This window comes from Eumetopias jubatus, unplaced genomic scaffold (assembly GCF_037043125.1).
Source record: "Eumetopias jubatus isolate StellerSeaLion01/CBP00866 unplaced genomic scaffold, mEumJub1_p1.0 scaffold_1, whole genome shotgun sequence".
In the NCBI taxonomy this organism is placed as follows: domain Eukaryota; kingdom Metazoa; phylum Chordata; class Mammalia; order Carnivora; family Otariidae; genus Eumetopias; species Eumetopias jubatus.
In genome coordinates this window covers 188,341,044-188,368,133 of record NW_028274807.1, presented here as the reverse complement: position 1 = coordinate 188,368,133, position 27,090 = coordinate 188,341,044, and the positions used below count along the sequence as shown (strand labels likewise).

At 42.2% G+C, this 27,090-nt stretch overlaps 1 protein-coding gene across 2 annotated transcripts in view; it reads left to right on the top strand.

The window, feature by feature from the left end:
- Nucleotides 1-27,090, top strand: part of PTPRG (protein tyrosine phosphatase receptor type G) — a 696,389-nt gene that overhangs the window by 553,104 nt on the left and 116,195 nt on the right. For both annotated transcript variants that reach the window (XM_028110376.2, XM_088021953.1), the window contains exons 7-8: nt 8,755-8,912; nt 18,879-19,071. In XM_028110376.2, coding sequence (XP_027966177.1) covers nt 8,755-8,912; nt 18,879-19,071 — 351 coding nt within the window. The remainder of the gene's footprint in view (nt 1-8,754; nt 8,913-18,878; nt 19,072-27,090) is intronic.

Below are 27,090 nucleotides of genomic sequence, written 5' to 3'. Positions count from 1 at the left end.
GGCTAGATTTATGTTTGTAAAAGCTGGAAGAATTCTTAGTCTTCCGTGAGATTTTCTCACCTCCTTGTGTCTACATCAGGGAGGTGAGGCACTTGGAACCCTGGGACCCAGAATGGGGTGGCAGAAAGAGCCCAGTTCTGGCTGGACATCTGAGACCGAGATTCACTCCCACCTAACTGTGTGACCCTGATCCAGTCACTTTTCCTCTTTGGACTTCCTTTTCCTCGTTTGTAAAATGAAATAGAACCGGGGTGCCTGGGTGGCTCAGTTGGTTAAGCAACTGCCTTCAGCTCAGGTCATGATCCTGGAGTCCCGGGATTGAGTCCTGCATTGGGCTCTCTGCGCGGCACGGAGTCTGCTTCTCCCTCTGACCCTCTTCCCTCTTGTGCTCTCCATCTCTCATTCTCTCTCTCTCAAATAAATAAATAAAATCTTAAAAAAACAAACAAATGTTTAAAAAAAATGAAATAGAACCACTGTCCTCTGTAACGCTTTGGAACCCTGCAGTGCTTTGTGATTCTTGGGGGACTTTTCCCAGGATCCCTTCATTGTAACCTTAGGCTTGTTGCTTAAAATCATCTATCATGAAGCCTTGTAAATAGCTACACCTTGAAAATGGGCCAGGCCCAATTCCCTTGGTACATCTTTCCCATTCCTTCCTGACAGCCAACATCCAGTTATATAGAGCAGGTATCATTGCTTGTATGTATGTATGTATGTATGTATTTTTAGAGAGAGAGAGAGAGAGAGAGAGAGAGAGCACGAGCACGGGGGAAGGGGTGACAGGTAGAGGGACAGGGGAGAGAGAATCTTAAGCAGGCTCCACATCCGGTGCAGAGCCTGATGTGGGGCTCAACCTCACAACCCTAAGATCATGACCTGAGCTGAAATCAAGAGTCAGATGCTAAACTGACTGAGCCACTCAGGTGCCCCTCACTGCTTGTATTTAGATCATAAAATTAAGTCCTTGGCTTCTTCTGGGAGGCTTCTGTCACCATCTTAATTATAATCTAATGCTTTCTGACCCTCGCGATGGCTTCTAGAAGCCACAGTCCTAAATTCCCTGGAGTCTGGCCCTCAGGCTCTCTGTTTCCACTGTGACTTCCATTTTCTGTTTCTGTGGTCAGCAGGCCCTTTAGTCATGAGCTCGTCACACCCAAAACTCCTCCCAGATCATACGGCCCATTCATGGCCGATCCAGACTTAACTCTGAGCTGCTGACTCTATGTTCTATGTTTTGGCATCTTCACAATTTTTAGCCAAATTCCAGATTGTACTTTAACCAGCAGCTGATTTTTTTTTTCCTTCTAGAGCCCGTCAAATTTTGGGCTCTTGTACTTTTCCTTCTATCTTCCCTCTTGCTCACTTCACTCCAGCCACACACCCTAGGCAGAATCCCTTTGCACTAGCTTTTCTCTCTACCTGGAATGTTCTCTCGAGGTTGCTGCATGGCTCACTTCTGCCTTCGGGTTTTTAATCAGATGCTTCCTTCTCAATGAGCCTGCTCTTAAAATTGCCATTTTCAGAATAGTAGTCAGGGGAGACCTCATTGAGAAATGTGTCATTCAAATATGACTAACTCGTTAGCAACTGAAAGGCATTTGGTCTAAAACCAGCCATGAATAGAGCAGTGAAGAAATGTTTCAGGCAGAGCGAAGAGCCAGTGCAAAGGCCCTGGGGTAATGTGATCACGGGACAGCAAAGAGACCAGTGTGCCAACACCTAAGAGTCAGAAAGTAGCAGTGGATGAGGCTGCAGACAGTGTGGGAGCCTATTTACACAGTCCTCACAGAAACTGGCTACTCTAATATGCTCAGCATAAAAATGCAGACTCTCAGCCCCACCCCTGGGGTGGGCTGTTACTGGATCGGAATCTACATTTTAACAAGCTCCCCAGGTGATGTGCATGAACATTAACTTTGAGCAGTGCTGTTAGGAATCTTCTTCCCCCATATAGAGTGACATATGACCCAGTTTTTTCCAATGTTACTCTCTCCTTACCCTCCCCAACACAAAGCAGAAAACCAGTCCTGCCCCAGTGCTTTTAAGTTTTTAAGGAAAACATAATAGCTTTTCCTTATAAAGTTTTGGGAAATCCTGAAGGAACTAAATAATCACTGGGCTAAAAACAGAAGCTTGGGCTTTCTTTTATTAGTTTATCTTACCCACTTCCCTAAAATTGGTTGACTGCTTTTTTGAGGAGTGGCACAGATGTTCTTCCCGTGGGGGCCACCATATTCTGCCCCATATACCTTCTAATGTAATACTTTGTTCATTGAGGTATGTGTGCTTATGTGTGTTTTCAATATAATTCCACGATTCCTGGTTACTGCATAGGTCTCATCTATATTTTGATTGTTCATCGTATCTTATAAAGAACTTTCTTTCTTCCTATATAACCAAAGCATTGAAAATATTAGGTTATTGACACACTGAAAAATGCAATCAATCAGATGATTATCATCTAATGTTTTAATGATCACATTTTTAATCCAGTTATGCTTGTTTGAATCTTTCAAATTTTCTTTAATTAAAGATTGCCTCCTGGCACTGCTGTCAGAAATAAGGAATTGAACAGAATCGAGCCAGATATAATTTAATGTTGAAAGGAAACCAAGGATGACTGGGCCACGCTGGGTTTAATGGTTGACCATGACTTTAAAGCCCTCATACAAAATTTCCTAATTGATAAGAAAAATTTAATCATCTTCAGATATACTCTGTTTGCATTCAAATAAGGTATTTCTTTTTCTAAATAAACCTCCCCTAACTGATTATTCATATTGTCGTGCAAAATGCTTAAAAATGAAAGACAGAGTTGGGTGAAATGTAGACTCCTTAATACAGTGTGTATTTAATATAAAAGTCATACATTATTCATTTTTGCAATTTGAATAACTTTGAATTTAGCATCCCTGTTCTTCATCTTTTTCTTTGATGAACAATTAATTATTAAAATATAATATTGTCTGCATACAGCACTGGGATCCTTGAAAGTGGAATATGAGATTCATTCCCTTTCAATTCTTTTATCTAGTAATGCACAGAACCTGCTTATTATGGTTTAATGGGATGAATGGTGGTATAAATAGAGTGTTTCAAATATTTTTCTCAACTAGGTAAGTGGCTGGGATAGGAATGTTTTGAATTCAAATTACTAATTTGGGTGAAAGTTGGAGGCAGCATGCCCTGATCGGGATGGGTTTGGAGTCAAACTGCCCTTTCCGAACAAGAGCCATTTAACGAGCACTTATATGTACTTACCCTGTCCCAGACACTCTCCTGAGCTCTTAACTCACGTTAACTCACTTTATACTCGTTTATTCATCTAACTTGCTTAGGAGCTTGACAATATTGTAATCCCATTTTGCAGACAAGGATACAGTTACAGGAGAGGTTAAACAACTTATCTTAGGTGAGACCTTTAAGTAGACCAGTTCGGATTCAAATCCCAGGGGCCTGGCTCTAGCACTTTTCTCTGCTTTATAATACCTACATTTGTTAAGATTTTCTTAGCGGAAGAGTTTACATTCTCACCAGGAAAAGTGCATTCTTCCTTCTTTGTGGGGGCTGTACTCAGGAAGCCCTCGTCTTGGGTCCAGCCAATTGAGCGCCCTGTGGCTTATGTGGGCTTTGTGGCCAGTGCTAGAAGTAGAAGCCTACCGTCTCCAAAATTATTTCTAATTTACAACTAAGCATTGCGAGCACCCCATTTGTTAGTGGAACACTGCCTATGGGCCTGAGCAGGAAGTGGCATTTTCAGAAAGATGAGTAAAAACTGATGTTCGTCTTGAACTAGAAAACTCAAGGAGGAAAGAAAACATCTCAGGAGTTAATTCTGTAATGTATGTTCACAAAAGAAATGATCATCAGTGGTGGAGGCATCAGAACATGTAAAGTTACCCCCCCACACACACCCCAATTCTATCTCTGGTTATCATGGTGACTTTTTTTTTTAAGAATTTTTATTTATTTACTTGAGAGAGAGCAGAGCACATAAGCAGGGGGAGTGGCAGAGGGAGAGGAAGAAGCAGGCTCCCTGCCGAGCAGGGAAACTGACCCTGGGCTTGATCCCAAGATCCCAGGATCCCAGGATCATGATCTGAGCTTAAGGCAGACGTTTAACCAACTGAGCCACCCAGGAGCCCCCAAATTTGTTTGTTTTGTTTTTAAGATTTTATTTATTTGTGAAAGAGCACAAGGAGGGGGAGCAGCAGAGAGGGAGAAGCAGGCTCCCCACTGAGCAGGGAGCCTGATGCAGCTCGATCCCAGGACCCTGCTGAGATCATGACGTGAGCCAAAGGCAGACACTTAACCGACTGAGCCACCCAGGCGTCCCTCATGGTGACTTTTCCAACACTGGCAGCAACCCCCCCCCCGCCCCGCAAACAGTTGCTTTAAAAAACAGCAGGGAAGGGGCACCTGGGTGGCTCAGTTGGTTAAATGGCCGACTCTTGATCTCAGCTCAGGTCATAAATTCAGGGTCCTGGGATGGAGCCCAGCTCAGCGGGGTCTGCTTCAAGATTCTCTCTCTGCCTCTACCCCTCCCCACCGCTTGCTCATGCTCTCTTTCTAAAATAAATAAATAAATCTTAAAAAAAAAAAAAAAAGAGGGTAGGGGAAAATGCAGCCTGTTGGCTAAATCCATTTCACTGACTCTTGTTGTATGACCCTTGACCTAAGAATGGTTTTTATATTCAAACTCTAATTAAGTGAAATGTTATTCCCCCAAAAGAATTCTTATTCTTCTCATAGTAGATGTATATATTTTAAATTGTCCTCTGTTGTTATTAGCATTTTGAATATTGTTAATAAGGTTGTGGAAATGTGTTTGTTAATGTAAGTACTCCTATAACATCTTTGATTTTGCCTCTTGGCCTGCGAAACCTAAAATATTTACTATCTGGCACTTTACAGAAAACATTTGCCAATCCCTGGCTTCAAACACAAAATGAGCTGGTCTGCTCTCAGCCAAGTGCTTGCCTTGATAAATCAGGGCTCCCAAGGCACTCTGATAAGCCCCTTACATTTATGAGCTTGCTTAATTTTCACAGACTTTCTGGGGGTGTAAATACTCTCTGAATTCCCATTGTACAGATAAGGGAAATAGCTCAGAGAGCTTAAGTCCTTTCCCTAAAGTCACACAGCTGTTAAATATCAGTTGGTTCCAAAGCTCTTACTAGAACTTTGGCAAAGAAAATTCTAACCTGTATTGCTCAGGTTGATGCAGAATATATCAGACATGATGCACTTTTAAGGTAGTAGTAGTCAGGGTTTAAAAAAAAGACACACGTGCAGACATTTAAGGAAGCATAGGTGTAGGCGGCTAGACCTTGGTAGTTCAGAAAAATAATAATAATGATAATAATATGAGTCATAAGAATTAGAATAAGAATGATATCTATCATTTATGAGATGCTTACTCTGTTTCAAGCTCTCAACAGCCTAGGAAGCTTCAGGTAACTAGATCACAGAGCTTACAGGTGGAGGAATTGGGATTTAGACCCTGGGGGTTGAGAATCTCCTCTCTTGCCCAACTTCTGTAGGGATGGAGAAATGAGATGCTGATGAAGACAGTGGTTGGATTTCAGTTTTCAGCTCCTGCTCTTAGGTGACGCTTTCTGCTCCTAGGCTTACCGTTCCAGATCCTAAGTGGATTCTTTGAAGAAGGGATCTTATCTGAGTTTGTGTTCTCAAGTTTTTGACCTCCCCTCGAGTCTTCCATTTTCCCAGCAGTAAAATTAAAGAACTGGACTAAATTGGTAGTTTCCAAAGTGTCCCTATGTTCCCAGCTCAGCTTTAACCACGGTGGAGCTGCATTTGAGCTGTTACAGTTGGCTGTCTCCTGTGTAAGATTTTGTTTGAATAAAGGGTTCCTCGGCTCCCAAAGCCACTGAACGAGGGTGGTCTAAGCCCCTTCTAGGTCTCAGAATCCTAACCCAATGGCAGTGACTGTGGCAGGGTCAACAAGCAGCAAAGCCTCCTTCTCTGTCCCCCTCCCCCATGTCTACCACCCCCCCCCCCCCGCCACCCATCTCATTGCACCTGCTAATCACTTAAAGCCAGAACCTGCCTCTGAAGCCCTTGGGTTGGTCAAGGACAAAAAAAGGCCCTTCTGCCTTTGTAGCAATGGTCATGCCTGCAGTTTCCATCAGTCCCTGCCAAATTCATAAGCCCATACAAGAACTTATAGGCGACTCCCAATCCTGCTGAAAGCAAGTGCCCTGGTGAGATCCAGTCACCTCAGATGGTTGGGGCAGGTGTTTCTGCTTTATCTTTGTATGTTCCTTAAAGCCGTGGCCTCTTCTTCCAGTGGATGCTCTAGATAGAGGCTTTGCCACTGCAGGCTTTTGGGCACTGTCTTGTCACTACCCGTCTGCATGCTTAACTGCAGCCCTAATATTGGATCAGGCTCCTATGGGAAAACTCTACAGGTTTTCTGGTCATTCAGCCTGAAGCCCTTGATCCTAAGGCAGATTTGCGTGCTATGGTGCGATGCCAAGTTCACATACAACGTGGGGGGAAAATGAAGATGGTGATTTTGTGGTTTGTGATGCCAGGCCCTATGCTCCCTCTATTGCTTGGGGCCTTGTGTTGGATGTTTACATAGCTCAGGAAGTACAGAAGCAGCAAGCAAAGGCGAGAATTTCTCCTCCCAGCCAACCCAATCGTAGCCAAGCACGCTTGCAGAGATTTACCCCATCATTAGGTTGCTGGTAACCAGGTTTAAATTAAAACCCCCACTTGCCAGTGGGCGGAGGGGCAGTTCGGTGATTTCCGGCCTTTTATTCAAACAGAACCTGCTTTTGTCATTTTGGTTATAGAACCCTATAATTTGAAGACTTTGGCATTTATGAGTTAATATTTAATTTTTCCTTAAAAATATAGAATTGAAAACCTGTATGAGAATCAGCCAAGTTTCTGAGCCTCATGAATAACTGCTTCTCTTTCCCCAATCCCTAGTGATCTTCAGCTTAGTCATTTAAATTCTCTGTGCCTTGATTTCCACATCTGTGAAACTGGAGTATTTAAAGTACACACTCCAAAGTATTGTAAATTGAAAGCATATAGTGATGGCTTAAGAATAATGAAAGCCTGGATTCTACACTCAACTACCTGGTTGTGCATTCGAACTCCGTAAATTGGTGATGATAACAGGATGACTTCATGAGGCTATTTTAAGAATTAAATAAATTAATCTTTATAAAGCTCTAAGAACAAGGCCTAGCACATACAGTGAGTACTGCTTAAATGTTTGCAACATGTAAACCCTTAGAATAGTGTCTGGCATATAATAATAAAGCTAAATAAATGTTAAGTTTTATTCAATTAACCTTTACCAAAAGAAAATTGCCATTTTAATTATTTTAAAAGAGTTGATTTCTGTTGGGGCTTTTGCATATCCCCCAGTTACAGAGATCTCTCAAGTCCATGGATACACATTTGCCCAAAGACCTGTACTGGCATGAAAGAAGAGGAAGGAGGGGGTGTGAACCCAGAAGGACTACTCCTGTAGGCACAAATGTGTCCAGGAAGTAACCTGGAGCCCTGAGGTCCCCCCAAGGATGTCCTTGGGCCCATGGTAGAGGCCATTAGGAAGCTAAGGCAAACCATTAGCAGGACTATAATATAGCCTTAGTACATCCCGAAAAGGGGTAAGAAAGATATCCCAGACTTAAATTCAGGGCTAGACCTTTGGAGACTCAGAGAGAGAGTAGAGCCTTCTCTGATTTGGGAAAGAACCTGGATGATCTACTGAGCCTTTTTGGGAGAACTATAATACAGTGCCCTAAACTCTCTTGCACTGTTTCTTCCTGCCTCAGGACGTTTGCACATGCTGTTCCTGCAGCCCCAAATGCTCTTCTTCCCTTTTGCCCCCACCCTTCAGTATTCACTGAAGTTAACTTCAGCTTCTTCATTAGCTGAGTCAAAGCTGTGCAGGCTCTGGTGTCAGAGGGCCTGGGTTCCTATCCCAGCTTTGAAACTTAGGAGCTGTGTGACCTTGGGCAGACACTAACCCCTTCCACACCTTTTTTTTCTCATAGAGTTATTGTCAGGTATCATTTTTAGGTCTCGGTTGAAAAATCATTCCTTCTATTTAAGGAAAGACCCCTCTGATTTTGTAAAAAGAAGAAGCCTGTTTTCCCCTCCCCCGTTTTATAAACTCAGGGCTATCGGTTGGTTAGGTTTCACTTTGATTTGGAGAGGTACTGGGTGAGACCACAGTCAGATGTAACCAACTGAAGAATTGAACTTTACCGTTGGCTGACAGTTTTCTTTTCACGCTGCATCTCTCGTGGGTGTCCCAGCGTTTATGCCACTGATTGTTAGTTTCTAAGTAGCGGATGGGGAAGAGTTCTGTGGTGAAGCAAGATTGGGAAAGGATAGGTTACATGAAATCAGGTCCACTTTTTTTTCTGCAGGACTTCTCAGAGACTTGACTATGGTAGTGTTTTGTCTGTTCCCTGGGCGGCGAGAGGGAGGGGACGGCAGGTTGCCCAGAGGCGCTCTTCATGGAACCCATTTTTCGTTTTTCATGAAATACAGTTCACCGTCGTTCCTCCAAGTGCACCCTGGGAAACACTGCTTTGTTTGCTGTGGTCCTCCCACCGCCAAATGCTAGTGCTTCTCGGGATGTAAACAAACAGAAGGCTTGTGATGTGGCACCAGCATGCCGGGGGTTTCGACTGTATGTCTACAGCATAATATGACTTCTCATCATTGTGCCTTTCTTTTCCTTCTTCCTCCACACAGAGAAGGAGACCTTTCTGGACCCTTTCGTCCTCCGGGATCTCCTGCCTGCGTCCCTGGGGAGCTATTACCGGTACACGGGTTCTCTGACCACCCCGCCGTGTAGCGAAATTGTAGAGTGGATCGTCTTCCGGAAGCCTGTCCCCATCTCTTACCATCAGGTAGATATTCAGCCCCACACGGGACCTCTGTGTTCACTTGTTTTGCACTGACTTAGCCATTTAACATGGCTCCAACACACCAGTAAAGATGTTTTCGTTTTTTATTTTTTAATCCTCTGCTCCCCATTGATTCGTTTTTCTTTCCAACACACGTTTTTGAACCCAAGAATTGAAAAATATAAAACATGGTTTCTCAGCTGCAAATTAACTGGCTGAGAATTGCTGGTATGAGATCAGGTATTAGGTAAGTATTCGATCTTGAGGAGAGAATAGCTGTTCTCTATGATGATGACAGCTTGTGCCAGAAACTCTGCTGAGCTCTATATATGTGTTCACCCATTTAATCCTCAGGAACAACAGTCCTCTTTGTAACCCCCTTTTATAGAGAAGAGATACAGAAGTGAACCAACTTGCCCAAGGCCGCACAACTGGTTACTAAGCCATAGTGTCTGATCCCAAAGATCATGCTCTGAACCCCTAAACCTACCCGAAGTTCAGAAAAGGGAGAGATTTGTATACACGATGAAATGAAAGAGTAAGTACCATTGATTGAGCTCTGTGTGCTAAGCACTTTATATATGGCCAGTTTCGTGGCCAAACAGTGTGGAGAGATGGCTATTGCACCAGGATGGTGCACATAAGGATGTCATGCCTGGAGAGATTGGGTAACATGCCCAAGAATTCATGGCTAATGACTGTTGAGGCCAGAAACCGAGCCCAGGTTTGTCTGATTCCAAAACCCATGTTGCTAACCATTACACTGAACAGCTTCTCTCTGACTGTGGCCGGGGCTGATTTCCTAGGAGGGTGGATTTAGAAATTGGTGAAATGGAGATGGGGTTGAGGGCTGTGTCAAAGGAAGAGGAGCCACTGGGAGGGTGGGAGTGGGAAGGGGTGGGGAGCCTTGAAATCACCTCATGAGGGATAATAGATGGAAGGCGAAAATTCCTAGAGGGGATGTGTTAGTCATCATAATGCAGCATGCACTGAAGTAGAAGAAGAGTATGTTTCTTCTCCATAGTTCCAGAAAATAGAGCCAGCAATAATGGGTAGGATTCTAAGAAATGGGATTTGAGCCATTAAGCAGGACTGTCTAAAAATGGAAGGTTCTTACCAGAGCTGCTCATGGAAATGCCCTCCCAGAGTGTGACAGGTAGGACTAAGGGACATTGTAGTGGGCCAGGAGAAGTTCTAGAATTATGTGATAGTATCGGTGATGTAACTGAAGACACGGGGAACAAGATTATGGATCCGGCTGCGATGGGGAATAGTCCAGAGATTTTCCTGGTAAAGGCAGAGAGTACAGAATAGGGAGTAGGGGAAATAGGGTTGGATGGTATCCCAGTCAGGTCTGTTTTGGAGTTAAGAAACAGAAAGCCACATAAGGTAGCTCAGGTAAGGGAGCATTTTAAGGACACAGTGGTCGTGGCATCCTGAGATGGAGCCGTCATAACCAGGACGCGAAGCACTCTCTGTCCCTCAGGGGCCACACAGGCTCTTAAATCTTGGAGTTTCTGCCACTGCTCTGTGATTCTGTGATTCTGTACTTCTACAGAATTCTCATCCCTTCTTACTCCTTCTTTTGTTTTGGTTACCTGGCCGAATATGGTTGTTCCAGTGCCAATTGACCTTTCAACCCAAGGGCCAGCTACCAACTGACAATAGTGTGGGTCCTATTTCAGTTATTCAAGAAGATAGATTTGAATAGATGTTGGTCAGCCAACAGCTTGGCTGGCCGTGGGTCACGTGTCCATCCTCAGATCAGCAGAGGGACCAGGGAGCTTCCTAAAACATCCAATGTTGCCGCTCTGAGAGTAAATGGGACAGGTTGTTTAGAAGGAGCTATGTGCAGGAGAGACATATTGTCCCACTAACAAAGTCAGGCCAGACAGACTTGGCTTCATTGCTGTTGGCAGACATTTTACTTTGAGAAAAATTTTTTTTTCCTTTAATTCTTCTCTGATGACAAAAGAAGTACTAGCAATTTGGTTGCTGAACAGGATCTGCTAGCTTTAAGAAGATAATGAAATAGGAAACGAGTTTTCTTCCTAATGGTGAAGCCAGCATTGTTTTATTAGAATAAAGTAAAATTGCAGTCCAAATATTTATATCCCCAGGGTTGGGGCAGGGGACTTTGAAAAGAGATGCCTTTTGTCCATTAAGATAGATGCTTTTGTCTTCAAAGATATAAAGGCTTGAGATAATGAGGCTAAGAAATAACAAGTCTGGCCACTTTTTTTGTAGGACACTCTGTGAAGGGGAGAGGCAAAGAGTAATAATTGTGTAGTACTGGGGTTTATTAGAATTTCAAATATTTTGTGGGTCCAAACAAAAGGCAGAGTCGTAGGCTTGGATGTCTTGTCAAGTGTTTGTCAGTTAGAAGCATTTTGACGTGTGGTAACTGGGCGTCTTAGAAAATGCCTAGTTAACATCTGTTTACCCTTCACTCTCTGCCGTTCAAAGACTCAGAAGAAGTAGTGGAAGGTTTTTTTCTCTGTGACTTGCAATATATGACGTCTCTAGGTAGTTTTGTTTCAAGGAAATAGTGAAGAAATCAATTAATCATATAGGCTTCCCAGTTTCTTTACTATAAACCATCCTTAGACAATACTTTTATTAGACACAGCCTCACCTACCCACCCCCCCAAGGGAGGAGAAATAGCTCATTTTCATGTGGCCAAACGGGATCCTTGCTGGCACACCACATGGAGGTCACAGTGATAGCAGCGCTCAGAAGGGAAACCATTAGCCATCCAAGTATTATCACTTCAGACCTTCCCACCCTGACCCTGCCAACATTCTTTAGGCAGTTAGCACAGAATGTTCATTTCAGAAAGGCAGACAGCCAATGCGGAAAAGCAAGTAGACAGAATCCCTCATCTGCTGCTGTCAGAAAGAAAACATTCCTAGTTCCTGATCCTTCTCTTTCTCCAAAAACTGTTTCCTCTGTCTCTTCCCCCTTACACCGTGTGGGTACCTGTAAGCAGTGAAAATGAGAATGTGTCCACCATAAAATGCAGTGGGTAGCACTTGTATGATGACTTGTATGATCGGGATTTCTTTGAAGCCTTCCAGATATGAACAACTACTTATTTTGCCTCTTTTGTGAGTCTCCTTGGACATTCAAGCCAGCCCCATAGCCAGTGAGCTCTGACTCTGGCCCGTGTGATAAGCTAGATCTAAATACGGTGTTGCTGATGGAATCACATGTTGGCTTGGTTGGCCAGCAGTCAGCATGGCTTAGGGGGTTGGTTCCGCTGAACATCTACTGTAAATAGTAGGCACACATCGTGTTGTGACTTTATCATCCAAACAAAGTGGTGGCACTCTCAGTGCTGGTTTACAAGGTCAACGGAGCAAGACTAGCACATTGAGATGGTGCCTGTGCTGTGTTCATGATCATTTGAGTCCGTTATACAGGGATGTGTTTTATTCTAGAACAGTGACTCTGAAATGATGGCGCGTTGGCCATTGGAAACTATCTGAACCTTTCCTTTCCAGGACTGTTTGCTTCCTGTAGTTTAAAATATGAGACTGCCTATAATTTTTCCTAGCACAAATTTTGTTTAAGTGCTTCTTGGAGGCGCTATCAAAACAACAGTAAATAAATATGAAGATGTCTAGTTTGTTTGCTTTTGGATATTTAATTTTTTTTTCTAACAGTAAGCTGGAGTGGTTAGGAAAGGTTTATTTGCAATACTTTTTTTTTTTTTAAACCAATGTTATCTCTATCATAAAGAGCAGAGAAACTTTTGAATTAAGACTGTGTTCTATTCGGAGCCAGACTGCCTGGGTTGCATTCTTGGCTCCATTTTTTCAGGCAAATAATTGAGCTACTCCACTGCGTACTCTGTGCCTCAGCTTTCTTCTGTAAAATGGGATGATAAGAATATACTCACTTCATGGAGTCATCATAAAGATGAAATGATGGAATGTGTGTGGCACGCCTCGACTAGTGCCTGGCACCACAGGACATGCACAGGACATGTTAGGTGGGGTTTTTTGTTGCTGTTATTAAATGATCACCAAGGCTCGAGGGCAGCACTGTCTGGTAGAAATAAAACAAGCCACATACGTGATTTCCTAGTAGCCACATTAAAAAATGTAAAGAGAAACAGGTGAAAGTCATTTTAATATTATATTTGATTCAACTCAGTATATCAAAATTATTATCATTTCAACACAGGGAGCTCACCACATTTCTAGTGGAATAGCTGCATTTGGCTCCTGGTTGTTGTAGTCCTCACATTGATCTTAAGGCCACAACACCGAATGAATCACATAATTCAGAGCGTTCCAATTCCAACACCTCATAATGCCCAGTGCATGTGAATAGAGAGGGTTTTTTTAAATGGTGGGGTGAAGGTGTCATTATTAATCCCAACAGATAGCTTTCTTTGGTGGTAATTATGGTTAAATTCATTTCTTTCTGTAGAAGGCCTTTCTATAATCGTCTTCACGCAAAACTCTCTGTTGCTGCAGGAGGGACATGTCCTTGCAGTTAGCTAGCTCTTCTTGGATTTTATTTTTACATCCATGGTTCAATAGGTAAAACTTTGGATGCTCCGGGCTGTTGGGAATTTAATATTCCATCACTTTTGTTTAATAAGGAGGCAACACAACTGGGCCTGCCCTGTCACCCCTCAAATGTGTGGTGAAGTTGAAGTGTCTCCGTGACCTTAGGTGTGACATTTCAGTTCTTAATGCTTACCCCAGCGTTTATTATTATGTTTATAATGGACTCCGGTTTTATTTTAAGGCCATTATATGCCCATCCTATAACATATTGTACACATCAGCCTTTTAATGGTTCATAATTATATTACTTTTGATTTTCTCTCATTTTTCCCCTTCAGCCATGATGGTCCCTTCCCCACATCTCGTGGACAAGAGCTCTTACTGCACACGAACAGCATGAATAGATTTCAACCTTCCTTTGATTTGAACTGACAGATTAAAAACTAATTATTCTCTGTAATATTTTTATAATAAAAACTAAATTGAAATGATTTATATACACTTCCAGCCAACACATTTGCAATTCAAGGTTAAAATTATTCTTGAAACAGCACCAGTTAAAATGCAATTACAACTCCCCAAGCAGGGATAAAAGAAAGAAATGTTTTACATGTTCACTTCAAAAGTTAAAAAGTCAATTTTACATTATAGAAATAAAAACTTTCATTTATTTTTACTAAATGATAAAGACTTCATTAGTTATGTTAAAGTCAAGATAAATCCAAGTGTGTTTATTACTTACCTCTGGAAAAGAATAGGTGAATAAGTGTGGGTTTTATGTGGTGCATAGCTTTTCCTCCTTGTGCCCACCATCTTGTTCCTGGTTCCCAATTCCTTCTGTGTTGAGCCATAAGCTGTTTCTGTCCAGAGTGCAGAAAAGTGCAAATAGATTTATGTTGCCAGTGGTGGGTGCCCTGCATAAGTGATCTCTCAGGTCAGCTAGAAGGAACTCTTTGGGGACTTCTGTTATCACATTCAGTAACTCCACTGCAGTGTTACTCTTTCCGTGAATAATGCTGCAGGTCTGTTAGGCATGTGACATGCAGTGGCTATGAGCATGAAAGAGTCAAACAGACCTAGGTTTCTAATCCTCACTTCATCGGGGGCGGGGGCGGGGGGGGAGGGCGGGATGGGCTGGGGGGTGCAGTGCACATGAGCAGTGGGGAGGGGCAGAGAAAGAAAGGGAGAGAGAGAATCCCAAAAAGACTCTGAGCTGAGTTTGGAGACTGATGGGGGGACTCGATTCCACGACCCCAAGATCAGAACCCGAGCCCAAACCAAGAGCAGGATGCTCAACCAGGTACCCCAGTCACTTCAAATCTTACTTGCTTTGTGATCTGAGGCAGGTCTTGTAAAGTCTCTATGCCCAGTTTCCTCATCAGTCACAAATAATGATAATGATATCATAATACCACCAACTTTATGAGACTTCTATGAGGAAGTAAGGGAGTAAATTAAACACTCAGTAAATATTTAGCTGCTAGTGTTAATGATATAACAGTGTTAACAATGTCACTTTAATGTTATTATGTTAAACTAAAACAAGTTAGAAACCAAAGTAATGTTTGTGAGTTCCATAACAAAGTACCTGTCACAGAATGCGTTTGATAAATATACATTCCAATGAGGACAGGAGGGAGAAGCAGATAGAGCATCTTACAGTTGTTGGAGGTTTATAATACAATCCTAGTTACCACATTCCTCATAAGATAAGAATAATAATAGTAATGTTAATAATACTTAGTGAATATCTACTGTGTGCCCAGAATTATTCCAAACACATTATATATAGTAACTCATTTAACAGTAGCAAGAACCACATGGGAATAGGTATTAATGTTATCTCTGTTGTACAAGTAAGAAAACCGAAGCACAGAAACATCAGATACTTTGACCAAGGTCACACATTTAGCAAGTGGGGGTTGAAAACAAGGTTTTGAACCCAGGTACCAAGAGTAAGAGTTCTGAGTTTGGAGAATTAGGCACAGGCCGGATCCTTAGGGCCCCACCGTTAGAATTGGAAGCCCTTGGAAGTTTTTGAAGAGAGGCGTGATGGCATCTCATGTACATTTTAAGAAAATCACTGTGTGGCTGTTAAGCAGATCTAGAAGAGTTGACAGTTTGTCCTGTGGCTGCAGAGTTAGGTGGTGCTGCCATCTGGCACAACTCTAGGGGTTACCTTCTCATTGTAGTTTTTATAAATGGAGTCCCTTGGAATCAAAAAGTAGAGGTCTGGGTGGTGGTCGGGTTCACCTTTATCGAGTGTGGTTACAAGGCAAGGGTGAGGGTCAAGGACAACGGGAAATAGCTATGTAATGATTTATCAGTGGATTTCTCACGCAGAGTATCACTGTTCACCTGCCAAAGTGAAAACGTAGACTCCCTTTGCCAATCCAGGCATCATGGTGGTTTCCACCCAATGGCCAAACATGCCAGGCACCAACGAGAGAGACCACTGGCAATTTTCACTCAACTTAAAGGAATGACAGGGTTTTCGTGAATGCTGCCAACATACCAAAGGACATTTGATGAGTCTGCTAAGCTTGACCTCCTTTTCCTCTTTTGTATGACTGTCAAGCGAAGCTATGATCCAGTTGACAATATAATATCGTCCAGGTCATCAGTTCACTCTGAAAACCGTCATATCCTTCCTTGGAAATCTTTGGGCAAGTTGAGTTAATGACAAGGAAGCAGCCAAGCTTTTAAGCCATAGCATGTCATTAAGCTGTAAGAGCAATTTAAGCAAAAGCATTTTTGTGTTAAATTCAGAACCTGCCTCTTTTTACAGTTATATGACTAATTCTTTCCTGAGGCATCAGAAATAAACTTTTTAGGAGAACTAAATGCTAGCTGTGAAAGAAGCAAGTCTTCCAGAGAATAAACAAACCTTAGAGTCGGATTGCCGAGACAGTCTCCAAGGCCATCCTTTTCTGGCATCTCAGAGATTAAACTATTTCAGGACAGATGGCTTCTCTTTCAGAAAATTTCCGGTCTAACTTGCTATGTATAGCAGCCTGGCCGCTTAAAAAAAAAAAAAAAAAAAAAAATCGCCCTGAAAGTTGAGGAATTCTTTCTATTCAACTCACGTCTCTAAGGCTTTAATTTAAACCAATTCCCTTTTTTTGGCCTTCTCTGGACATGGAGACTGGTCAGCATCTTCCACATACAAGGGCCTTTAATCAAATTACTCCTAACTTGCCTATTTTTTAGGCTAAACACTTCCCACTTCCCTTCACCTTTCCACAGGGGATTTAGCCTCTGTCCCTGTAATCACTCTGGTTGGTCTTTCCCTAGATGGTCTCCAGAGAGTCTTTGCTAATTCCTTCCATGTAATTTTAAGAAGTTATTTTCTGTAAGGAAACTCTGAAACCTTCTCTCATGTATGGATGTGTTCAGTTCCGAGTTGGGTTGCCCTATCGAGTACGCATTGCCAGGTTGAGGAGATTGGATTTTTTCAACACCTCCAATTATCTTCATCTGAGTGCGTCACATTTGGCAGAGTAAACAGTCCAGTTTTCTTCATTTTTCTGCTGTTACTGCCTTTCTTTCTTAACTATAAATAAAGAAGGAACATCGCAAGGAAGACTGGGAAGAAAGGAAATTTTGAATAGCCACCATAGGAGTTGTTAAAGGTTACGAGACTGGTGGAGAATTGGAATAACACCACAGGACCAGATGACTCTTGCTTTTAGGCTGGTTGAGAGATCATTCTGGCTCTATTACCTTGATGAAAAAGCAGAAAAGATTTCATGGTTTGTTATCACTTTCCATTTACAGGAGAATTAGAGGGGAGGTGGCATGATAGGTGAATCTAGGTACTTAAGTGATTTTTCTTGGCTATGATCACTATGCACATTCATTGCTTTCTCATGCAAAGAGGAGTTTCAGATCAAGCAGGTCAATTTTTATGACATTGTCTGAAGCTGTTTGAGAAACACTGGGGTTAGTCCCAGGCTTCAAGATGACCATCCAGAAACCCAGGTTTCAGGGGGTGCCTGGCTGGCTTAGTTGGTGGAGCATCTGACTCTTGATCTGAGGGTCGTGAGTTCAAGCTACACGTTGAGCATGGAGCCTACTAGAAAGAAGGAGGCAGAGAGAGAGAGAAAGAAAGAAAAAGAAAGACCATCGTAACGTTGCTGTATATTAACATTGGTGTTGGCCACCCACTGGTCCCCGAAAGCCTAGGGTGGCCACTCAGTGGCTGCTTGGGAAGCATCTGACATCATTCATCTTATAATTCTCTGCTGCAGAAAGCATTCTGATTGGGTATTCAGTGAGCCAAATGGACCAGAAAGAGTTCATTCAGTTTCTCTCTTTTTCATTCCATTTTCATCCCCCACTTCAAGGAATTAGTATTACCCATGCTGGGCATTTTAGATTAATTTTATTTCTTTGGTGACCAAGGTAACTTTGTGGTCCACTGAGAACAGATCTCTGGCACCCAGCCTCAGCTTCATTTCTTTTACATCAAAACATTACTGTGTGTGCGTTTTTTTTTTTTTAATGAGCAGAAGATTGAGGGCCACAGAGAATCCTTTTTAATAATGGAAATATGACCCTGAAGTCCTGATTTTTTTTTTCTTTGCTTTTCCATAAAAGTTTGGTCTGTAGCCTTGTGGAAAGTATTTTTTAATAGTATGAATAATAATGATCACAGCTAATCCTTACCATGGACTTAATGGCTGCTAAATAATTTACATCCATTTTAATGTTTTCAATGATCTTATAAGATAGCTGCTAGTATTATATCTGTTTTATATTACATATATATATAATGTTTATATATATATATAAAATGTTTATATATGTTGAGTTACTGATGCTTTAATGGTTTGACTATGATTACCCATCTGGTGAGTGCTGAAATTGCGTAGTTTACCTCACGAGCCATGCATTTAGCAGCTTTCTGCCTTAGCAACTTTGCTGAACTGAATCCCTAGTACATACGCAAGAAGATGCTTAGTAAAAAGTGAATCACTAGTATTTACTGAGCTCTTCTGTTCCCGGGACTGTTTTAAGCACTGCACATGGATTATCTCATTGAGTACTGGCACAAACCCTATCGGGGTGGGCACTGTTGTAATTATCACTATTTTATTGAGGAACAGTTGAGTCTCAGAGCAGGGAAGCAGCTTCCTCAGGGCCCCAGAGTGGGTGAGCTATGGAGCTAGAATTTCCATCCAGGTCGTCTGGCTCCGGAACCTGCCAGTTTCACCATAGCCTTGTGCTCCTTCCCAGAATACTAACGGTCTTGCCAGGGGGCAGAGCAGAAGGACTGGAACTCTTTTCTGAGACACAAACTAAAAGAGTTCTGTACAAGTCTCCTCCGGTGGAGTGTTCTCCCGGTTCGCACACACCGCCCCCCCTACCCCCCGGCCCCACGTTGTACCACATCGCTTTTCTCATTCTTGGTTTTTTCCCCCCTCCCCTCCCTGGTTCTCTGTTTAGCTCGAGGCTTTTTACTCCATCTTCACTACAGAGCAGCAAGACCACGTCAAGTCGGTGGAGTATCTGAGAAATAACTTCCGACCACAGCAAGGTCTGAATGACAGGGTGGTGTCCAAGTCTGCGGTCCGCGACGCCTGGAACCACGACATGACGGACTTCTTAGAAAACCCACTGGGGACAGAAGCCTCTAAAGGTATATTTGGATTAAGTGCCCCTGCCCGGAGGAAGATTCCTTATCATAAATTACTTTAAATTAAAAGGAGTTCCAAACCAGCCAAGAGTTGGAACTTGGTGTTAAGAGCATATGTTTCTCTGTTAAAAGAGGCTTGTCTGGATGATAAATAGAAGCAGTTGTGGGAATAACTTCAGTTAAATAGATATGTTCAGAATTGCCCTTTTGACTAGTAATACGTCAGTCATTCTGTTGGTATTTTTACCTTGTAACATCAACACTAACTAGTGAATGTCTAAAGGCAGCTCTTGGGTTGCAGCTCTTTTACCTTGCACCTGCCCCCCCCACCCCCGCCATTGGGATCAGGACACTGTCTCTGACCTCAGGCACCAGCACCTTTGACTTGCCCCCCAGCGCTCCACCCTGCAGCCTGCCCTTACCTCCTTACCGACCTCTTCCACACCAGGCAGAATCTCCCCCTCCCGCTCTCCACCCCTACCAGACACCGTGTGGCCTTTTTAAAACCATTATTTAACAGTTTGATTCCCGTATCCGATAAACATGAGTTTATTCTTTTCAGGCATCTTAATCTTTTTCCATTTCTACATTCTCATGTGAACTGAACGTAAATTTCTCTCCCAGCAAACTAGAAAGTTGGATCCTACCCTGACAGCTCAACTTCAGGCTCCATGATTTGTCCTCATTGTGGCTTTGAGTTTGGGAAACACTTAGAGAATAAGGCTGATCAAAATTCCAGTACTAGGGGTGGAGGGTTGCCTGGGTGGTTCAGTCAGTTAAGCGTCTGCCTTCGGCTCGGGTCATGATGCCAGGGTCCTGGGATCGAGCCCTGCATCGGGCTCCCTGCTCAGCAGAGAGCCTGCTTCTCCCTCTCCCTCTGCTGCTCCCCCTGCTTATGCTCTTTCTCTTTCTCATTCTCTCTCTTACTCTCTCTCTCTCTCAAATAAATAAAATCTTTCAAAAAAAAAAAATTCCAGTACTTGGAAGGGAGGAAGGAATAAGGAGGAATTTTCTTTGGAAGGGAGGAAGGAATAAGAAGCAATTTTCTTTGGGTGTGAGGAGATGATTCTTTCCAGTGATCTCCTCTCCAAAATTGTGAGCTTGGGTCATATGGAAGGGCTTGTGTCATTAATCAACAGTGGACACAGACTGTGGTATTTTTAGTGGTGTAAGTTACATGGGGATATTTTGTTTCAAGAGTGCCCCCACCCCCAATAAAAAGGACCAATTTACTGGCGTATGACCTTTGTAGGAACAAGGGGGGGATGCGATTATATTCCACAAATAACTGCATTGATGTGCACTTTGATGATAAGAATGAGCCCATTTTCCAGGCTCAAATATCTGAAAAGAAGCTAACAGAAGAGGAAAAGGAGCTTAAGAATGTGATCATTTCCTTCTTTTGATTTTGTGTGAGGATGGTGAGAGAAGCTAGTCTGGACAGGTGCCATCAAGAAACGCTTGAGATTCAAGTAATTTGGAGCCGACACTTTGTCAAGGGCGTCATTTGTCAGATAGGAACAATGGGTGGGTTAAGAAGCACGCAAACCTGGGAAATGTCTTAGGTTGGCTGGCATAGCAGACCTCTCTTGGGCTAATTTTGTTTTTTAACCGAGCTAAAAATAAAGAAAACGACCAAGCTCGAAAGCTTTCTCCCAAGAGAACTTGCTTGGGAAAAGAAGAATCTCTTAGGGATTGAGTATTTTGTGAGAGGTGAATGCGGAGGACGTGTGGGGCATGGCGAATTTATATCGCAAGTGAATGCAAGATCTGGTAGCTCAGAATTGCTGAGGTTATGACAGTTACAAAGTTCTTTCCTAAAAAATGGGCTGAGTATACAATATATCAGCTGTGCAGAGGGAATGCATGGCTCTTATTACCCAAAAAAGTCAGAGAAGATAATGGTTTCTGTCGCATTAAATTGTCAAAGGGGGCAAGATCTTCTACTGAATGGGCTTTCTCTGGATTTGAGCACAGCCTTGGACCCTACATTAAATATAGGGAATCAGTTCTTCATACTACAAGATTTTGTTGCAGTTATCATGGTGTGTGTGTGTGTGTGTGTGTATTGCTGCCTCCTAAAATGTGTGAATATTGAAATGTTTTGTGATCTTTTTAGAAGCAGAGAAGGTAAGTAAATACAGTCCTATTTGTGTTTTAAGCATAATCCTGGAGTGTAACGTACAGAAAAGCGTACATGCACCACCTGATGCATTTTTACCCCCCGAATAGACTTGAATAGCAAACCCCCAGGTCAAGAGACTAGCATCACCAGCTTCCCTGGGGCACCTCCATCTCCTTCTTCCTAGTAACTGTCCATTCCCGTGGGAAACTGCGAGCATGAATTAGCTTTGCCTGTTGTTGAATTTCACAGAAATAGAATTATCCACTCTGTCCTTTTTTGTGTCTTGCTTTTTTCACTCTACACTGGTTTTGAGGGTCATCTATGCTGTTGCATGTAGTTGTGGTTTGTTCTTACTGCTGAATTCCATTGTGAGACTCTACCTGAATTTATTTATCTGCTTCAGTATATATGAATTGTATGGATGGTTTCCACATTTTTGTGACGATGAAAACTCTTGAAGGTGCTTTTTGATGAGCATCTGGACACATCTCTATTGGGTATGAACCTGGGGGTACAGTGACAGCAGCCTGCAGTACACACATATGTTCCGATTTGGTTGGATACTGCTCAACAGCTCCCCAGAGTGATTCTGTGAACCAGCAGTCGGTCAGTGTTTCCTGGTTTTTTTATGGCGTAACGTACATATCATAAAATACAGCTATTGTAAATGTACAATTCAGCCATTTTTAATAAATTTAGAGTTCTGTTTACAGTTATATATGATCCAGTTTTAGAACATTTTCATCACCCCAGAAAGTTCCTTCAATTCTTTCTCCTATCCTCAGCAACAGGCAACCTCTGATCTGCGTTTATCTGTCACGTGACATTAGGATTTTTAAGATTGTAGCATCCATCAGTAGCTCATTCCTTTTTACTGTGCACTAGCATCCCTCTTTGTTGTTTTTTAATAACGGCTTTATTGAGATTTCATCCACATGCGATAAAGTTCATTTTTTTTTAAAGCGTGCACTTCGGTGGAATTGAGTATATTCACAAAGTTGTTCATCACTACTACCTACTTCCAGAACAGTTTTATCGCTTCCCCAAAGAAAGTCCATACCCATTAGCAATCACTCACTCCTTCTTCCTCCCTTTATTTCTCCCATCCCTCCCGCTTTCCTGGCCCGAGGCAACTTTCTGTGTCTGTGGATTGGCCTAGATAGTCCCTATAAATGGAATCATACAATACATGCCTTTTTGTCTCTGGCTTCTTTCAGCGTCATATTTTGGCATAATGTTTTCAAGGTACATCCATACTGGAATAGATCTCAGGATTTTTCATTTGATGGCCAAATAATATATCATTGTACGAATATACCACAGTTTGTTTATCTGCTTATCAGTGGATAGATGTTTGAATTTTTTCCACTTTGTGGCTGTTGTCAGTAATACTGCTATGAACATTCATGTTCCAGTTTTTGTGTGGACATAGGTTTTCAGTTCTCTCAGATGTATACCTAGGGGTAGAATTGCTGAGTCACATGGTAATTCCAGTTTTCCCGTTTTGAGGAACTGCCCACCTGTTTGCCAGAGCCCTTGCCCCAGTTTGCATTCCATCAGCAGTGTACGGGATTTCTCCACATCCTCACCAACACTTGCTATATGTCTTTTTTTATTTTAGCCATCCCAGTGGAGGTGAAGTAGTACTGATTTGCATTTCCCTAATGACCGATGATGTCCCTGTTTGTTTTTAAATGCACATTTCATGGAATCATGGTCTACGTGACCAAATGCTACTCCTTTTTTTTTTTCTCCAAGAAAACTCAGGTAATTCCATGGCACGATGGGCCAAAAGCCAGCCACAAATGCTCACAATCAGGCAGGCAGCCTAGAGGGCATAGATTACTGACCTTAGACGTTTATGCAGTAAAGGGTCCCAATAGAAAGGAAGAGTCCCTTTCTCTTCTCCAGTCTTCTGCAAAAAAGATTTGAAAGAGAAGGATGGTGTCCTATAATCTTCAGGTAATTCAACAAAATGAAGCCTGTCTGGTTGGCATTCTGTATCTGATCACTTTTGGAAATTTTCAGTGCCTAAGAGAGCTACAGTGTTGATCATGGAACAGTGCATTTATTATGCTATTGTTATAGAAGAAAGAAAAATAATTATCTAAGACAAGAGTCAGTAAGCTTTCTTGATTAAGGACCAACTAGTGAGCACTTAGTGTCTTGTCGAAACTACCCACTCAGCTCTGCCACTCCGGCATGAGGGCAATCATGGACAATATACAAATGAATAGGTGTAGAAAACATCTTCCAAAAACACCTTATTTACAGAAATAGGCAGCAGGCCAAATTGACCAACTGATGCTCTAGGGGATGGCTCAAAGGAAGATGGAGAAACTCAATCATAGGCTCAGTTTAAGGTAAATATTTTCTGTCTTAAAGATGGTGGTGACCATGACCATGAAGCATTGGTTGGTTCTACTTCTCCATTCCACTGCAAGACCTTAGGACCAGTTAGACATTTATTAACTCAGTAACCAGCTACTTACCAATTCGCTTTAACACCTGGTCATCTTTCACAACAGACGTGTAAACAGAGCCTCCGTGGACTGATTACAGCCCCGTACCTCCCTCGTTCCCTTGGCAGTGATCATTAACTGGTGTTCATTGAGCAGCACAGCGAGGAGTGCCTGAGTTGATGTGCCCCCATCTTGCCCTTCTGTCAGGATGATTGGACATACTGGAATAGAGAAAACAGAATCAAGCCTTTCAGTGCCAGCACTAGACACATGGCCATGTACAACACCAAAGGAATGGGGGGGAGAAATCATCTTAATACTGGATTGTTGCTGAAGAAAGACTTATAATGGATGTCATCCATAAAAAAATATAAAGCTTTAGTTCCAGTAAAAGGAAACAATATTTAGGCTCAGTGGATTGTTCAAGGGACATCCAATTCGCCACTCTGCCCTTTGTCGGTAAATAACTTGGACAGACTTTAGGATTTAATGGGCTGTCATTTCAGTTATTCTGCAGAACAGCCCGGGCACATGGAAGAGCATTTGGTGATTAAGTGCTGAATACTGTCTATTGTGAAGACTTTTGGAACAGTGAACGGAGGAAAAATAACTTTCCTTCCAACAACATGAAACATATGGTTTATTAATTTAACGAAACCTGTTCAAACCACAGTGGAATCAAAACCACTTGATCTGATAATTTGATTTGATGGCTTAATTAAAGTGGCACTGCATAATGTAATAAAAGCAAAGGAAACAGTGAGGACATGGGGTACCCGTATGCCCCTCCAGTCTCCTAAGTCATGCCATATTTTTTGAAGGATGGTCTTTGCTTCTGCTGATGAAGCGATCTCTTTTTTAGCTACATTTTCAATGGTAAAGATTGCTTCCTGTTTTGTTTTAAAGCAGTTTTTTAAGAACATACACCACTGTGTGAGAATGTCTAAGTAACTAGCCTATTTTAAATCAATACATTGAGAAAGAGCATCCCATTTCCCACCCAAATTGGCAAACAAAGAAGTAAATCCATGATTGCTTTTAAAAAGAGTTTGACATTGAAATTCACGGTTTTTTGCTATTTTGGGAGAAAATATTAATGTTCTATTTTCAGTTTAGTAATTTCTACTCACCAAATTAATGAGCTTGAATTACTTTATCTTATTAAAAGAAGCTCTGATATGAGCACTTAATTCCTTTGTAGGCAGCTGTCCTCCCAAAAACTCTTCAAAAAGTTATCCTGTTACTTTCAGAAACTTCCAGCACAGGAAAGTGCTAAGAAAAAAACACTTTTAACACAGCTCCCATGGAGTGTTTTTCACCCCTTTCTTTTAAAAATAACTGTCATTAGCCATTACTTTTTAACCTTGCGAGTGATTAAAAAAGAAGACAAAAAAGTAGGGCTGTTTTAAGGATTCTCCATCATCTTAGGTTCTCATTCTTTTGAAGGTCATGCCATGCTGTATCAAACATTTTTACATGCGTCAGCATCCTATGATTACTGTAACTTTATGTAAATAGGCAAAGAGTTGGTATAACTTGCCTTTGGTTGACATGAAATTGATATTTAGTAGACATTTAATGTAGCATTAACTACTCTTGCTTCATGGTTGATAGTCAGTGAATTTCTTTTCACTTGTTAGACGTCTTCAAATGCCACTGGGGAGCTTGTTGACTCTAGAAGCTGTGCCTAAAGCACCAGTGGTTGGTTACACAGGCTAGGTGGGGGGTGTTATAAGCCAGATGCTATGTTGGCCTCATCTGTTCATATGTCTTCTTTAATCCTGAAAACCACCTCTACCACTTTTCATTTCACTTTTTATTTACCAAATATTTCTTGAGCATCTACTGTGGACAAGTTCTAGGCACTAGAACTTAATAAAGGTAACAAGGGGGCAGAGTCCCTCATGATGGAGCTTGTGTTTTAGTGGGGAGAGAGAAATAAACAAGTCAACTGACAATGATAAAGCTTCAGTGTTCCAAAGATCCAATCGGGTCATATTGTAAGAGTAGTAGAGTGTGGTGAAGCAGTGGGGAACAGATCTTCCCTGGGTAGGACAAGAGGTGATAAGGAGCCAGCCCTGCAAAATTCTTAGAGGGAAAGGTCATTTGCAAAGGGCCTGAGGCATAGGCACCAGCATGGAGAGATGGGCTAATATCATGTGGCTGGAAAAGACTCTTCTTGGTATTCTTATGGCAGTGGGAAGCCTATAGAGGGCTTTAAGAAAGGCTGTGGAACGATCTGAACAGGTTTTCAAACCCGTCTCTCTGTTATGTGAAAAATGTTTGCAGGGGACTTGGGGTGGAACTTGCAAGACCAGGACATGGGCGATAGAAATATTCCCTGCAGGATAAAAGTGGTTGCGTGTTGGTAATCCTGGTAGAGGCAGAAGTGATCCATTAGGGATGGAGTTTGGAATAGAGCCTCTGAGATTTTACTCATCATTTGGATGGAGGCTGTTTGGGGGTGAGCAAAAAGAGAAACATAGCATTACTGTTTCTCTTTAACAGATGGGAGGGGTCTGAGACTCAGAGAGAGCAAGGGAACATCCAGAGCCTCTCAGCCAGGAAATGGAAGAGCGGGTGGAGATGTGAACCAAGGTTTTCTTATGTCCAAATGCAGCATTCTTTGTGTTTTCCAAGGGACTGCCAACTTCCAAATGAATCTACAAGCAGTGGCCTCTTTGTTTTAAATGTCATTAGGTGGCTTGAACAAAACAACACAGTGTATTACTCCCTCTCTGAACAAAAGAGCTTCAAAAATAAACATACTTGTGGGGATTGGGTATTCTTCCTAAAGATCTGAGTTTATCATCTGAAAAGAAATCATGGGGCTCAGTCTTTATCTGCTTGGCTTACATTTGGAGGGTCATCTTGGGTGCTCAGGGCACAGGCTACTGCGGCTTTGATCACAGGGTCATTCCCTGGGAGGGCCAGTGCACCCACTTGATCTGCATGCTGGGGCCTCCTAATCTGAGGGTCTTGTGCATCCTTGGATCAACAGTGCCTGACACAGCACCTAGGACTTAGGGGGTATATAGTCATTGTTTGCTCATGAAATGAATGAATGAATGATGAAATAATATAAAGTGATAGGTAAAAATATAGATTTTGGAGTCAGGTAAACCTGAACTCAAATGCCAGGCCAACCATTTACTCTTGTGCATCCTTGCTCAACTTAATACCCAAGTCTTGCTTCTTTGTCTGTAAAATACAAATAATAATTACAACCCCTTCCTTGGCTTTGGCCTTTAAAATGAAACAATGTAGGGAACAAAGAGTACAGAGCCTAGGACATGAAAGTTCTCTGCAAATAATTATACTTTCTTGTCTGTAGGTCCACAGTGGATTCTTTGTATGCTCAGGACAAACTATTATATGTGACATGATTACTGGAGAACACATTTCAGAATAAGGGGACCGGATCTCTTCCTGGTA